Source organism: Capra hircus, chromosome 3, assembly GCF_001704415.2.
Source record: "Capra hircus breed San Clemente chromosome 3, ASM170441v1, whole genome shotgun sequence".
Lineage (NCBI taxonomy): Eukaryota > Metazoa > Chordata > Mammalia > Artiodactyla > Bovidae > Capra > Capra hircus.
In genome coordinates, this window is record NC_030810.1 from 14,075,798 (window position 1) to 14,092,547 (window position 16,750).

At 41.2% G+C, this 16,750-nt stretch overlaps 1 protein-coding gene across 11 annotated transcripts in view; it reads left to right on the forward strand.

Annotated features, from left to right (window-relative positions):
* The window catches only part of LOC102169353 (microtubule-actin cross-linking factor 1), a 340,864-nt gene that overhangs the window by 197,799 nt on the left and 126,315 nt on the right, over positions 1-16,750 (forward strand). For all 11 annotated transcript variants that reach the window (XM_018042111.1, XM_018042104.1, XM_013962976.2 and 8 more), the window contains 10 exons: positions 3,055-3,233; positions 3,916-4,054; positions 4,723-4,916; positions 5,990-6,152; positions 6,893-6,976; positions 9,726-9,833; positions 10,025-10,123; positions 11,714-11,866; positions 12,171-12,259; positions 14,584-14,719. In XM_018042111.1, coding sequence (XP_017897600.1) covers positions 3,055-3,233; positions 3,916-4,054; positions 4,723-4,916; positions 5,990-6,152; positions 6,893-6,976; positions 9,726-9,833; positions 10,025-10,123; positions 11,714-11,866; positions 12,171-12,259; positions 14,584-14,719 — 1,344 coding nt within the window. The remainder of the gene's footprint in view (positions 1-3,054; positions 3,234-3,915; positions 4,055-4,722; positions 4,917-5,989; positions 6,153-6,892; positions 6,977-9,725; positions 9,834-10,024; positions 10,124-11,713; positions 11,867-12,170; positions 12,260-14,583; positions 14,720-16,750) is intronic.

Here is a 16,750-nt window from a genome sequence, read left to right on the forward strand (position 1 = left end):
ACTGCAAGGAGATCCAACCAGTTCATCCAGAGGAAATCAGTCCTGAATATTCGTTGGAAGGACTGATGCTGAAGCTGAAACTCCAATACTTTGGCTACCTGATGCTAAGAACTGACTTATTGGAAAAGACCCTGATGCTGGGAAAGATTGAAGCGGGGAGGAGAAGGGGCCAATAGAGGATAAGATGGTTGGATGGCATCACCAACCCAATGGACATGAGTTTGAGCAGGCTTCGGAAGTTGGTGATAGACTGGGAAGCCTGGCGAGCTACAGTCCATGTGATTGCAAAGAATCGGACACAACTGAGCGACTGAACTGAACTATATGAGTCACAGAAGTTTTGAAAATTAAGTGATACAGTACATACCATGAGCCTCCTGGAAAAGTAAAATGCTATGGAAATGTAAGGTGATATTCTTGATGTAAAAGCAGCAAATATTAATTGCTTTATTAAGTTTTGGGGGGCTTGCAATGAAAGTAAGCCAAAGGTCCTTGCTTTTGGCTTATAGTGTAGTTAAAGAAGAGCAAAAGGTTAAAGTCACAGTTAGAGATTTCAGTATAAGAGACGTCATAAGAGAATACCCAGTGTACCTCCAGATTTCCAAGCAAACATTGCTGTATGAATGTAGAGTGTTACTGGAACATTTCTACTTGGGGTGTGACAAGAGAGCTCTGAGAAGAATATTAGATTTGATCTAGCGTTTTAAAGGAAATGGAAAGGAATGCCTAATGAGGAGGAGAGAGTTTTCTCAACTGTCTCAGTAATTCCTAAGCCTTAAGAGAAGGATGAGAGCCCAGTGTAATTTTCTTTGGTCAAAAAGAATCTGAGACTGTGTGAGGCATGTCACTTCCTTGCTGTTCAGTCTCCGACTCTCTGCAACCCCATGGACTGCAGCATGCCAGGCTTCCCTGCCCTTCACTGTCTCCTGGCATTTGCTCAAACTCATGTCCGCTGTGTTGATGATGCCATCCAACCATCTCATCTTCTGCTGCCTCCTTCTCCTTTTGCCTTCAGTCTTTCCCAACATTAGGGCCTTTTCCAGTGAGTCAGCTCTTTACATCAGGTGGCCAAGGTATTGGAGCTTTGTTCAACTTCAGTCCTTCCAATGATTATTCAGGGTTGATTTCCTCTAGAATTGATTGGTTTGATCTCCTTGCTATCCAAGGGACTCTCTAGTCTTCTCTAGAACCAAAGTTTGAAAGCATCAATTCTTCGGCTCTCAGCCTTCTTTATGGTCCAACTCTCACATCTGTACATGACTACCAGAAAAGCTTTGACTCTATGAATCTGGATCTTTGTCAGAAAACTGATGTTTCTGCTTTTTAATATGATGTCTAGGTTTGTTATAGCTTTTCTTCCAAGGAGCAAGTTCTTTTAATTTCATGACTGCAATCACCGTCCACAGTGATTTTGAAACCCAAGAAAATAAAATCTGCCACTGTTTCCACTTTTTCCTCATCTGTTTGCCAGGAAGTGATGGGACCAGATACCATGATCTTTGTTTTTTGAATGTTGAGTTTCAAGCCAGCTTTTTCACTCTCCTCTTTCACCCCCATCAAGAGGCCCTTTACTTCCTCTTCACTTTCTGCCATTAGAGAACCACTCTAGTATTCTTGCCTCTAGATCCCCATAAACAGTATGAAAAGAGTCATGTCAAACAAACCTATAATTCTCATATTGAAGTTTGGTTTTTTGTTTTTTTTTTTTTTTTTTACTTTTCTATAGTCATTCAAAATCTATTTGTCCCTGCAAAAGAGAGCATTCAAAGAAATTCAGGTTAATATTGAGCTCTTCTAAAGGACTTTTTAAAAAAAATTATTTTGAAATAGTTTCAGATATATAGAAAAGTTTTTATTCTCATGTAGCCTTCACCTGGATTCCAAAAATGTTACCATTTTTCTACATTTGCTTTGTCATTTTCTTCTAATAATAATAATAATAATCTTTTTTTGGAGAGTAACTTCCAGACATGGTGCTCCTTTACCCCTATATACTTCAAAAAACAAGGATAGTCTCTTACATAACCACGGGACAGTGATTAAAATCAGGAAATGAACACTGATATTGAATATATTACTGTTATCTAAGACCTTAATTGAAATTTCTTTAATTGACCTAATAAATGCCTTTTAACCCACTCCAGTACTCTTGCCTGGAGAATCCCATGGAGGGAGGAGCCTGGTAGGCTACAGTCCATGGGGTCGCAAAGAGTCGGACACGACTGAGCGACAGACTACTAACTACTACTATGTGGTTTGCAGGACCTTAGTTCCCTGACCAGGGATGCAGTCTGTGCTCCCTGCAGTGGACGTGCAGAATCCTAACCACCAGACCACCAGGGAAGATACCCATAATTGCCCTTTTGGTACCATCTCCTATAATTCTCCTACCATCTCTACATTCTCCAACAATTCCTCCTTCCTCTTACTTTTACCAACCCCAACCCTAGAATCAGTGTCTCTCCAAGGAGTCTTGCTTTCTTTAGGTCCCTTTATTTAGGAACCAAGATCGGGTAATGAGTGTGCTCATTTTTATTGGGCCTCTACTCTAGGCCTGCGCAGCAGATAGAACATACACGTGACCACAAATATTCATATATATCTCTTTCCATCCTGTTCCAAACCAATACCTCAGGGCTTATTCTAACCTCTCTTTTCTTCCATATTTATAACTCCCTTCCTCAAGACTGAAAAACCTCCTTTACATTATCCATAATGTAAATTTACTTATTGCTTAATTCTAACATGTACAGATCATGGTTTCAGAACTGCTAACTCATAGTATTACAAAAAGCAAACCTACTATCTAGAGTTTGTAATTCTTTTTGTCTTTATACTGAAGGCATGTCTGTAGTCAAGTCTGTGTTCAGAATTTATTTGTTTGTGTTCTTTGCCCTGCTCTGCCTTCATTGCTGTTGCCTGGTTTATTCCATCATTCTCCTATATATGACATTTGGTCTGTTTCTGATATTTTGCTATTCTAAACTAGGACTTCTTGCTAACCTCTTGGTTCAATTCTGTCTCTGTGTTTGTTGTGTGTCTTGTTCCTGATAGCACACTCAAGAGGATCTGCAGCAATTGAGGGCGGACTTGGATGCTGTTTCCATGAAATGCAACAGCTTTCTCCATCAGTCCCCATCTGGTTCCAGTGTCCCAACTCTGCGCTCAGAACTCAATCTGCTGGTGGAGAAAATGGACCATGTGTATGGTCTCTCCACTGTCTATTTAAACAAGTGAGTGAGTGAGAATTTGGGTCAAGAGGGCAATGTTTTCCATTTGGATGGGGAAAAAAAAGTATCTGGAATGTTTCATGAATAATTCAGGGAGATTACAGGTTTTGAAGAGCTTGTACTCATAAAAAGAGACCTTGGCTTTAGTTCCAAATAGCATGGAGTGGGTTCATTTGGGCTGCAATGAACAAATGCTGGGAATATAGAAGGGAAGAAGGGGAGTTGATTTGCAGCTTTATGACTATTTTGAATCTCATTGCTGCTTGATTAGATACTTCTTTTTAAAACAGAAAAAGGGGCACTAAAGAAAGAGAAATTTTTATCTAAACTGCATTTTAGGCTTTGAGGGTCTTGCCTCAGCCCACATATCCACACCTATGACCTTGAGGAGATCTTGGAGTCTTCATGGTTTTGTGTGGGTTTCTGTCCTCAAGCCTATTTTCTTGTGAGACCCCCACCATATGCACACATGTGTGTGTGTGTCCCAGTGTCCCCCAAACTATATTTTAATTGGCTTAAATTGGCAGTACATATACTACGCTTGTTTTTATGAAACCCTGTCATCATTTAGTAATGGTGAAGTTGATTTTGACAGTTACAATTGGTGACTCTCTTTGTAGTACTCCAGGTCCATAGCCCAGCTCTTAAAATGCATGTACTAATGGAAGTGATTTTATCCTCACAGGCTGAAGACAATCGATGTTATAGTGCGTAGCATCCAGGATGCTGAACTCTTAGTCAAAGGTTATGAAATCAAGCTGAGTCAAGAAGAAGCAGTACCAGCAGATCTTTCAGCTCTGGAGTCCCATCGATCTACATTACGGGTTGGTTTTTCCTAGTTCCTAGTTTGACTTAACATACTCATTGCTTGGGGTTAGCAGAGAAATGCAGTTTTGGATGGCATGCCACTGATTAAAGTTTGCATTCAAATTAGGCAGAATATTATATTTAATGTCTTTTTATGTAGGTCCAAAGAAGAGAGGATCAAGACATATATCTAACTACAAAAGGGAGATAAAGGACCATGCTTCTCTATTTATTTTTTCCCTTTTCTCCCCAGTAAAGTCATAGTTTAATTGGATACAATCAATAGTTAGGCTGTAAGTTTGTAAATCACTTAGCTCTTACCTCCTTTGATGCTCACAAGCAACTCTGTGAGGCAGCTAGAGGAGGGAATTTTACCTCTATGTGCAGATAGAATACCAAGATTCAGATTGGCTAAGTGGCTTGTCATGGTTTCATAGCTTATACGTGGTGGAGTCAGGTTTCAAACACTCAAGTTTCAAACAGGTTTCTTGCACTTTTCTCTACTGGTTGCCTACTGTGCCTAAGGACTATGGAGGCATTTCTGGCGCAAACACTGTAGAGTCTGGGTTTGAATCACAGATGTAACATGGAGCCAGCTGTAGACAATAACTTGTTTTGTTCCTTAGTCTGAGTCCTTTTTATCATGGAATATATTTAACCTGTTGCTCTGCTTGTGTTTTTATAGCACTGGCTTAGTGATGCGAAGGACAAGAATTCAGTGTTTTCAGTCCTGGATGAGGAAATCGGCAAGGCCAAGGTGGTGGCAGAGCAGCTGAGCCGTCTGACCCCAGAGCGAAACCTGGATTTGGAGCGCTGTCAGGAAAAAGGTTCCCAGCTACAAGACCGTTGGCACCGGGTCATTGCCCAGCTCGAGACCCGGTGAGTGATAGCCCCACTCTTTTCTTCTCTAGGGTTCAGAAACTAGGTTTTAAATGAAAATAGAGTTATTTCTGTGTATGCTTATTTAAAGGCAGAGATTGGTCAGAATGTTGTCCAGAATGTATACTGTCACTTAACTTCTACCCCATCCTGGCTGATTCCTGCCTTTAAGTAAGCATACACTCACTGACCAGGGAACAGCTGTGTCCCCTGCAGTGGTAGCACGAGCCTTAACCACCGGACCACCAGGGAATTCTCTAGCTTTGATACTTAATATGAGTCATTATTCATAGTGGGGCTTTGCAGAATTTCTTGCTTCCTTTTCATTCGCTAATTTAGTGTTTTTATCTGTTACTTGAGGTTCTGTTTTTGATGACTGATTTGAATAGGGAAGACAGAAAACCACCTATCTGAGGCCAGGCTAGTTAGGAAAATATATAGGGAGAGGGGTGATAGAGACTCATGTAACTTTGGATTAATTCTCTATAATTGAATTATCATCCCAAGGCTGCTGCTAAGTCGCTTCATTCGTGTCCGACTCTGTGCGACCCCAGAGACGGCAGTCCCCCGTCCCTGCTAGTGAGACTAATAAAAGTGGTATAAGAAGCTGTTAGTGGAATTAACAGTAACTACTATTTTTCACCCACTCTACCCCTACTTTTCTCCCCAAGAAACCACAGTGAGTCATAAATCATGGCTGTACACTCTGACAGGTCCTCTATCACCAGGAGACCAAAGTGTACAGGCAGCACTACCTTATTGGCAACCCCAGTAATCCTTGGCAACTTAGGTGAAAAAATTGACAAGGATTATCACAGGATGCCAGGCTTCAAAGCAGTTTCCAGGTCAGCAGGGCACGCCTGGTTTCCACTTACTTCTCGCCCACAGAATGCTGGGTAGATGCATAGCTCCCACTCAGTGTTGCATTGCTGTTCCCTCGAAATACAGATGTATTCATTCCTCTGTGGTCAAGCTCAGCTGGAGGCATGGCTGGGCTAAAGAGGGAACTGCCTTGTTTACTTAGTTGTATTTATACTAAGATATCTGATAGCAGTTTCCCTTTGCTTCTGCAGCCAATCTGAGCTAGAAAGTATCCAGGAAGTCCTGGGAGATTACCGAGCCTGCCATGGAACTCTCATCAAATGGATTGAGGAAACCACTGCCCAGCAGGAAATGATGAAGCCAGGCCAGGCTGAGGACAGCAGAGTACTCTCCGAGCAGCTCAGCCAGCAGACGGTGGGTGTGGCATGACCCAGTGGAAGTCGCAGTTAACTTCCCCCCAAATGTCAAGACATTCTGAGCCCCTTCTGAAAAGGGTTCAGGCAGAATGGTCACTGGATACTGGTTTTGCATTAGGGCCTTCCAAGATTGGAAGGCCCCTTCCAATTCTGAGTTCCCCCGAGTATACATTGAAAGCACTAGATGGTCAATATTGCATTTTGTTTTGCTAGGGTTAGAATATAGAAAATGAAAACCCAGGGAAGCTATGAGTTGAAGAAAATTATCTCATTCAAAGCTGTTTTTATATGTTGGCATTTTGAGGGATGGTTTTTTTTTTTTGGCTTCCTTACTTGAGCCAATTACTTAATCTCTTAGTATTCTGTTTTCCACAGCAGTGAAATGCATATCGTCCATTACTTGTTCAACTGCCCTTATGAGGTTTTTGTAGTTAGGATTAAATGAAATGATACATGTAAATTACTTAGAACAGTGATTTTCAAGGTGTTGACAGCCAGAGTAGCAGCTTCAGCATCACTTGGGAACATGTTAGAAATGAGAGTTCTCAGACTCGAACCGAAATCTATTGAGTCAGAAACTCTGGAGATGGGACCCAGCAATCTATGTTTTATCCAGTGTTCTAGGTGATTCTGACACAGCTAAGGTTTGAAAACCACTGCTGTAGAACATAATAAATGCTTACCTGTTTCAGTGATGATAATGACAATGATAAAAGGTTGTGATGTTTTGGTTCCTAGGAACTGTTTGCAGAAATTGAGAGAAATCAGACGAAACTGGACCAGTGTCAAAAATTTTCCCAGCAATACTCCACCATTGTAAAGGTAATGCTGCCAGTCCTAAAAGTAACATAAATAGTCTCCAGCTTGAAGATCTGCGTGTCGCTGGAGGTTTTGTTTTTGGACAAGCAAGCAGATCTCTTCTGCTCCATCTTTAAGTTAATGCAGGTGTGTTTGTCATGGCACATATTTGGGGATGCTCAGAGAGGTATCAGACAAGAGATGAGTTTCAAGGAGTCTCCATTTGACTCCTGAATGGGTGAATGACAGGCCTCTTAAACTTGCCATGTGAAAAACAGAATGTTTGGGTTTTCGTCTCAACACACTTCTCACTGTCTTGCATATCTCAGGAAATAGTGTCATCATTTTCCTTACTGCCGAGGCAAAAAAAGCCCAAAGAGTCATTCTTCATTCTTCTCTTCACCTTAAACCTTATGTTTAATAGCATTCTGGAGACCTAGTTGGGTCCATCTTGCTGTGCTCCCGGATCTGACTGCGCCTCAGCGCCCCTTCCCCCTGCCACCGCCCCCCCCCCCCCCAGGTTTGCATCTAAGTGAAGAACCTTCTGGAACTGCTCCAGTGCTCTGAGCTGCTCTCTCACTTCTGCTCCTGCCCACTCAGGCTCTTTTCCCACACAGTAGCCAGACTCACTTTGTAAGAACGTACCACATATCATGGAACCTCAGACACTGTTGATTATGAGTTGCATTACTTTACACACTGCCCAAAAGGGGGAAACTCCACCAATTATTGCAAATGCCAAGTGAGACATTTTCCAATTTTAGCGATACTAAAATGTGAGGGAAATGTGTACCTTGCCATAGCTGAAACATGATAGATTGGATCCTGTCACTCCTGCTTGGTACTGTCTCATGACTTCTTGTCATACTCATACTGAAATTCTAAATTCTTTTATAGTTTATCAGGCTATGCAAGATCTGGCTCGCTACTCCCTATTTCTCTGATAAGGTCTTTAAAGAAAACTGACCTGACATTCTTATATATTGATTTGTTTATCATGTGCCTTCCCACTAGAATGGAAGTTCCGGGGGAGCGAAGTTTTTTCTGACTTGTTCCCCACTATGTGTGTAGCACTCAGAACAATGACAAACACATAGTAGGTGCTCAGCAAATAGTTTTTTAATGCATACATTTCTTTAGTTAATAACAGGAGACTTGGTATCACAAAGAATTGGGTTCAGATCCTAGCTTTGCCATTTTCCAGGCTTAAGACTTTGAGCAAACATTTACCCCTTAGAGTTTCTGTTGCTATGTCTGCAAAATTATGAATAGTAGCTACCTCACTGAGTGGTTGCAAAGATTAAATGAGATAATTTATACATAGGACAATGCCTCAAAATTAAAATACATTCAGTAAATGGTAGCACATGCTTTTAGTATTTGGTTTTTACTACGACTGTGCTAAGTCGCTTCAATCGTGTGTGTCTCTTTGCGACCCCATGGACTATAGCCCACCAGGCTCCTCTGTCCATGGGATTCTCCAGGCAAGAATACTGGAGTGGGTTGCCATGCACTTCTCCAGGGGATCTTCCTGACCCAGGGATCGAGCCGGTGTCTCCTGTAGCTTCTGCATTGCAGGCAGGTTCTTTAGCACTGAGCCACTGGTGAAGCTTTTTTTTTTTTTCCTTCAATAGACTGCTTAAGCACTCATTCAGTATTTTCCTCCTGCCTAGAATTTTCAAAGTTGACAACAGAAAGCAAAACATTCCAGGCAAAAGGAACTTCATAATTAAAGGCACAGAGGAATAAAATACAATGATTATATGAGGAAATAGCAAATTCTAGCTATCCTGGTATAGCTAGAAATTATAGCATACATGAGAAACAGTGATTATGAAAACTGAGAGAAGAGATTGGGATCAGCCCATGAAAGGCCTTGTTCAGTTCCTTTGTCTTTACCATCTATTCTTGCTCCTCAAAATGTGGTCTTTGAACCAGGAGCATTGGGATCACTTGGGAACTGGTCAGAAATGCATAAACTGCATTTTAACAAGATTCCCAGGTGAAAGTTGATATTTGAGGAGATCTGCTCTAAGTCATTGAAAACTTTCAAACAGGGAAATGAAGTGGTTATCTTTTTGACTTTAGAAAAGTTATTCCAGTAGCATGACAGAAAATAAATTGGAGGTGAGAGTCTGAGAAGGAGAATAGGAGGCTGTTGCAGCATCATGTGAGCCATGAAGAGGGCCTGGACCAGGGCAGCACTCTGAAAACTGCAGAGGAAGTGATAGAATAGCATGGCGACAGGAAAAGAGCATTAGTTTAGGGATGGATGGAGGACTGATTCCAGTCCTGACTCTGTTGCTCACCCGCTGAGTCAATTAGGGAGACTCACTTCCTGTCTCTGGGCCTCAGTCACCCTGTATGTGAGATGAAGGATGCGGTCAGCACTCAACAAATTGCCAGCTCAGGAGTCTGCAGACCTGACCCACAGGCTAACTCCAGCTTGCCTGCCTATTTTATATGGCCCATGAGAAAAGGCTATTAAAAAAAATTAGTAATAATACCTCACAACACATGAAAATTATATAAACTTCAACTTGCAGTGTCTCTAAGTTGTGTTTTATCATACGCAGCCACACTCTTTCCTTTAGTTGCTGTGTACTGCTGCTTTCACTTGCAGTGGCAGAAGTGAGTAGATGGTACAGCCTTTTCAGAAAGTTTGCTAACCTCTGTGCTAGAGGATCATCACCGTGGAAACGCTGCGGTGCTACTGCAGGGTGTGTGTAGCCCTAAGCCCGGCGTAAATGCAGTTCTGTGTCTTCCTCCCCAGGACTATGAATTACAGCTGATGACATACAAGGCCTTTGTGGAATCGCAGCAGAAATCCCCGGGCAAGCGCCGTCGCATGCTCTCCTCTTCAGATGCCATCACGCAAGAGGTGAAAGGAGGGGGTGGGCAAGGATGTGTACACTGGCCTCAAGGAAGGATTTGCTCATCGGGGCCTTATGATTTGATTACTGTTGAGCATGTGACTTCATGAAAACTTCCTCTTTTTGTCAACTATTTAAATTGACTTTTTTGGCAGATAACTTATCTAAATTGTTTTTTTTTTTTTTTTTTGAATCATAGTTCATGGACTTAAGGACTCGCTACACAGCATTGGTGACCTTAACAACTCAGCATGTGAAATACATCAGTGATGCGCTCCGGCGGCTAGAGGAGGAGGAGGTGAGGACAGCTGGTTCTAGATCATCTTGAGAGTAGAATAAAAAATCCTGTACTTCATCTGTCAAGATTTAACATGCACACACAGCTGACGTCCATTGTGTACTTTTCCCATGAAGTTGCTGGGTGCAGTGCACCAGCAAAATAAAGAATTCTTGTACCCATGGGAACACAGGGTTAGGTTCCTGCCAACTTTTGGTCAGTGGATGACACACAACCTGGTTTTATGTGTGTTTTTGTTTAAAAGCACTTTACCTAATGCCTGTGTGCTAAGTCGCTTCAGCCGTGTCTGACTCTGCTGCCCCGTGGACTGAAGCCCACCAGGCTCCTCTGTCCTTGGGATTCTCCAGGCAAGAGTACTGGAGTGGGTTGCCATGCTTAATAAATCTTGCTGATTCACTAACACTGAACTCATATCTAAGAGAAGCATAACTCACACCTGAACAAGTCTTATTAAAGCACATTTTCTCTCTAAGGCACATGACAACCTTCTAGTGAATAATGAGGACTGACTGTCTTGTGTCCCACAGTCCCACTTCCAGGGTTTGTTATTATAGAAACATTATAAGCTTTAAGAAAGAGCTGTGGGGGCTTTCCCTGGTGGTCCAGCGGTTAAAACTCTGTGCTTCTACTGTAGGTAGAAGGCACAGGTTCAGTCCCTAGTGGGGGAACGAAGATCCCACATGCCCCGTGGTATGGCCAAAAATAAATAAATAAATAAATTTTAAAAAAAGAAAAAAAGAGCTGTGAAGAGAGATCCTTAATAAAGCATAATTTGTTAAAGGAAATATTGGAGCTATCCAAATTCCATATGATAGAATGCTATGAAACCGTTAAAAATAATGAAATAGATTTAAATGAACTGACATAGAAAAATACTTATAATACATTATTTGAAGAGAAAAAACAAGTTTGAGTTCTATGTATAATTACGATTTCAGGAAAAACAAGAGTGTGTACCACAGAGGTACCAAATGAGCATAAAAACAAGTTTAGAAATATTCTGTACCAAACTCCTGAGGAAATGAGGTTAAAGGGACATATATTATGCATCTCAGATTGTTTGAATTTGCTGTAATGAGTATGCAGTCTTTCTGTAATTATAAAAATCTGTGTTTTTGCAAAATAAGTTTACTCATATTCAACAACTCTTACAAAAGAAATGCTCTTGGAAACGTTAACCTGTGCCAACTTTTGCCTACATAAGTTGGCCAAAGATTTTCTTTATGTCAGTACATACCTCATTTAATCTCTGTAGATGTCCATCTCTTCACTTGAAAATCTAAGAATTATGAAAATAAGATGCTGTATGTGAAGGGCTTCTTAAAATTAGTAAATAACTATTGACTGCACATCCCATAGGAAAATAGCATGCTTTTCTAAGAAAAGTGCCAACCTAGGTATAATGAACTTAGTTATTAGTATCACACAGGCACTGGTGAACAATGGTGTGGGTGGGATAAATTATGTTTAACTTGGGGTTATTGGAGCTACTGATTGAGGTAACTTTCATGTCTTTATTTTAGAAACTCTGAATCGGGCCTGTCTAGTAAGACATTGACCAAGATACTGATTTTCTATTTCCTCTTCTAGAAAGTGGTAGAGGAGGAAAAACAGGAGCACGTGGAGAAGGTTAAAGAACTTTTGGGCTGGGTATCTATCCTAGCAAAGAATACACAAAGCAAAGCTACCTCACCCCAGACCAAAGAACCAACAGACATTGAAAAGGCCATTTTAGAACAGCAGGTGAGTGGAAGGTCCCTCTATCACTGTCTTGGTAGCATAATATGAGATTGCTCATTAGGTGGGATAATATAAGGTACATATGGGCCACTCAGGAATGATTATTATCTCAGTAAATGTTAGCTTCCAGGACTTAAAGAAACTGAAGAAGTCATCTTCTTTGTGTTTCTGCTTTCTAAATCACTCTAGATAGTGGTGATGAAAATCTTACCTAAGCTAGGTTTTTTCCCGAGGATTTTATTTTAAATGACTTTGGATTCTTCAGTTTCTTGGCCTCTGAAGTTTTCTCTTTTCTTCTACTACATAGGTTCTGGCAGAGGAGCTGACAACCAAGAGGGAGCAAGTCTCTGAGGCCGTTAAAACTTCACAGATCTTCTTGGCCAAGCATGGTCACAAGTGAGTCATAAATGAGACACAATGGCACGTGTAGAGGACTGGATCTTACTGACCAAAACTCAGGGTCACGATGAGAACTCAGGCTGGAGAAGTCAAGGTGGCAGGAGTCAGATTAGGAAGAACTTTGTAGTCCATGCTGAATTTGCATTTTATGTGTCAGGAGGGCTTTTGAACCTGATCAGGCTGTTCATAAAGGTTTCTAGAACAATTTCGTGGAGAATGGATAGACACGAGGCACGAGTAGAGGCCTCAGCGAGCAGTTAAGAGGCTGTTATGACAATACAGGCAAGAAATGATGAGGTGGAGAAGAGACAAAGATTCAAAAGATATTAAGGATGATAAACTTACAGGGCTTTGTGACAAATGAAAATGATCAGGTATAACTCCCAGGTTTCTGGCTTGGGCCACTGACATTTGGTGATGCTGCTAAATGAGATAGGGAATACAGGAGAGGGTGTGGCTTGAGGGGTAAGAAGGCCACTTTAGTTTCAGATATTATGAATCTGAAGAGCCCACAGGACATCAGAGGATAAACCTCTAATTTGTATTTGAAAGACCCTGATATATTACTTATGCCTCAAGTGGTTCCACTAAAGTTGTCCAGTGGCAGCTATATGTGTAAATTTAGAATTTATGAGAGAAATTTGAAGTGATAGAGATTAGCATAGTAAAAACCATGACTGGATTATCTTACAAGGGTTCAAGGGCTTCTCAGCCTATAAAGGAGCCTTAGAGGAGTAACGGGAAATTATGAGTGAAACCTCAGAGCCCAGGGGAGAACAGAATTCCAAAAAGAAGGAAATGGTCAAAAGTCAAGTAAAGTAAGACATGGCTATTAACTTTGGCATGTTGGAAGTTTTTGGTGACTCTGGTGAAAAGTTGGGGGATGATGTCAGATTTAGAGGAATGGGAAGCTCGTGAGGCAAGGAAGGTAGTGGTAGTGAAATTAGACTACTCTTCCGAGGAGCTTGTTGTGGGAAAGGAGAGAAATAGTAGACCAAGTACTCGGAGCAGAATTTATCATCAAGAGAGAGTTTTTTGTTTTTGTTTTTTTTCTTAAAAGATTGAAGGGACTTAACTGTGTTTATGGACTCTTGAGTCTCAAGGCCCAAAAGGGAGAGAAAAATTGATACCATGGAAGAGGGGTTGCAGAGGATGTAGAAGAGGATAAAATCCATCTGTGGGTAGAAAGTATAGACTTCAGTAGGAGTTGAGGCAGCTTTTCCTCTGAGGTCTGGGGAAAAGGAGATTAGGGAAGATATGGATACAGGTAAATATACCAGAAGTAAGTCAGAAATTAAGAGAATTAGTGCCCAGTGGTCTGTATTTTCTCTTTGAAATAGGTAAAGAGGTTGTTTGCTGAAAGTTAGAGTGGGCGCCCAGAGGATTGTCAGGAAGCATTGAAATCTGGTAGTGGTTGGACCAGGAGGACTTCTACATGATTTTGGAATCCCCCTACTAGATACACTTGGTCTGCAGGTGGGATCAGAGAAGTCAAAGGGTTTGATCGATCTGGGTTTGGAGTCTTGTTAGTGAGGAAAGGGTGCAAGGGTAACAGTGAGGGATTGATCGGGAAGGTGGACTGTGTGGGCTTTAATGAGAAGAAAAGATAATAGATGGATTAAGAGAAATGGAGAGGTCAAGGAAGGTTTGGTAAATCGACAGGTAGTTTTAAGATGAATCATAAGATTCAGTCTCGGAAACACAATGTGTCGATAGAATGAGAAAAGGAACTTGCAGAATTCACCAGATTCAAGAAAAGGGTCTGAAGAAAATCTGGTAAAATACTAAAGTTTGGGAAAGTTGGGTAGTTAGGTAATGAGTAAATGAGTTTGTTGTATCCTTCTCTTTTGTCTCTTTAAGATATTTCGTTTTTAAAAGAGAAGAGATATAAGAGTAAAGGAAGAAAGCTAGCCAGGTAGGATTATAACCAGAAGTTATAATCAGATAGTAGATTCTTGAAGTTTAAAATGTCAGAAGTGGAATAGTTTTAGAGGATGGCAGCATCTAAGTATGGATGAGGCTGAAGTGGCCTGCAGGCCATTTGGATCGGGAGGTTTGCTGGACTACAGGTATAGAGTGTCAGATAATTGGTGGTATGAGCATTGACATCAGCAAGAATCATGACTCAGTCTGAGACAGACAGGAAAACCGTGAGCTAGATGCCAAAGTGTTCAGTGAGTATGGGAGACTGACCAGGTGATCCATCATAAACAGTGACAAAGAACAATACTATCCAAGGGAGAGACGTCATTTTGAAACAATAGAAGAGAATTGGGGAAGAGGTCTTTCTCTAAAGGAGCTTTAAATGCTTCATCTTCTAGGCTGTCAGAAAAAGAGAAAGAACAGATATCTGAGCAATTGAATGCCCTCAGTAAGACTTACCATGACCTTTGTGAAGGTTCAGCAAACCAGCTTCAGCAACTCCAGAGCCAGCTGGCCCAACAGACAGAACAAAAGGTACTTTGAGTTTTTCTCTCCAGGTGTTGGAAAGGTACCTTGGGAACAGTATGACTGCAGCTTTGCTGATTGAGAGTCATGATCACTAGCTTTCCATGACCAGTGTGACTTAATTTTTAACCTCACCATAGCAGCCATTTGTCTCGTGTTTCTTTACTGGGGTTCCATGATGTGTTGGTCAGTCAGAATCACTAGAAGGTGCATATGGCTAATCCTTTAGACCTGCTTCACCATTGTGTCTTCTTGCATTTTGTGGCAGACCACAGTCAAGGAGAACCTGAATTTTGTGTCATATTTGATGAGAAGGCGCAACGTGATTACTCTGTGGCATTGTCACTCAAAAGACAGCAGGGAGTTCTGAATATTGGGAAGTAAAGGCAGTGGACCTCTTCCCCCTGCCCCCCATACTTTTTTTTTTCCCTATCTACTAAATAAATGAGAAATGTCAATTTCCAAAACAAACTGGTGGATTAGCTGCACTGACTGAGACGCTGGTTCCCCTTATCCATAGTCACCCCATCATGTGACATCTTTACCAGTTACCACCGTGTTCATTGCCTGGACTACATGGAAGTTGTTATGTTCCTGCTGGTTGTCCTGAGTTCTTCCTGGATACTTGTGTGTATATGTAAACTTACCATATTATATACATGTGTCTCTGGGACATATATGTGTGTTTGCCTGCTTATTTCCTATGTTGTGAAGCAATGGCCAAATTCTGTGAGGCAATTTAAGCTCCTGTGGCAATCAGATTTGGTCTAGATAATGCTCAAAATGATATTTAGGCAAAATATGCTTGGACTCTGATCCTGAAATGTGTATAGCAGGAGCTGGAGTTATAAAGGCCACAATGTAGAACCGGCTGTGATTTATTTGAGAGCAGATTTCCAAAATGAACGTGCTGGTTTAGCACTCTGTGAGGTAACCCACTTCTAATGGCTCATTGCTTCACCATATACGGGAGTACATGAAGAGTTTTAACAAATTTGCTTGCTGAGAACACCCAGTTCTCATTTTGAAAGGTTAAGAAAGGGGAGAAGGAAAGCAAGAGAGTCGAGCTGCTGAGCACTCTACATTGAGCATGATGTGCCCCTGTTACCGTTTGTGTGTTTCATGTGAAGTACTGTTCTGATTAACTGACATCCTTGCTTACAAGTTTAACTAACCCTTTGGAGTTTAAGCACAAATGCACAAAGGGAAAAGAGGACGACCTGTTTGGGGTTCTTTTTTGCAAAAAACAAACAGTCGCATGCTGGACGCTAACACCAAGCTTACACTGTGTGTGCGATACGGCTGAGCTGCTCCATAAGGCTCTCTCTCTTATCTGCCCAAGGCACACCCTGCAACTCTGGTAAGTAGAGCCTTTTATGTTTTCTTTCCTCTTCTCCCTCTATCATCTTCTGCTCGTGTAGGTCAGAATGCTTGTGTTTGGTGGGGCCGAAATGAATTTCTCTGGATCATATCCCAGCTCAGTGATTCTTGCCTGTCCTCCAATTATGAGGGTGTTAGAAGGAACAGTCTTTTCTCTTTGGCTAGACTGTGGACCTTTTTCCAATACAAGCATGTCTGTGAGTCTATGAACTCACAGAAGAAATTAGATTTTTCTCAAAGAATCTCTTTCTTTGTCATATTGTCTGCTTCTGAATAGCCTTTATATGAATTTTGTAAATGGAATTTTTCATATATTTCAGAGTCGCATACCACAGTGGGATTTTCCCTTCAGTCCCTACAGACCAGATAGTTAGTAGATTCACATAACATACGTTTACCTTATGCAAATTAAACTCTACATCCTGGGTCAAAAAACAAAAGGAGAATGAAGAATAACACATATTTTAAATAGTGTTAAGAATTCTCAGTTATTCCATTATTTGAACAAACATAGTACGATGAAGATGCAGCCCAGATCTGGTTCCTCATCTGCTGTCTATTCTCCATCTCTGATATTATGCAGCTAATCCAGCTTGAAATTCTAAGGGCATATTCTTAAAATCTGGGCAAAGTAGGTTAATGATTTTAAGGATTCCCTCA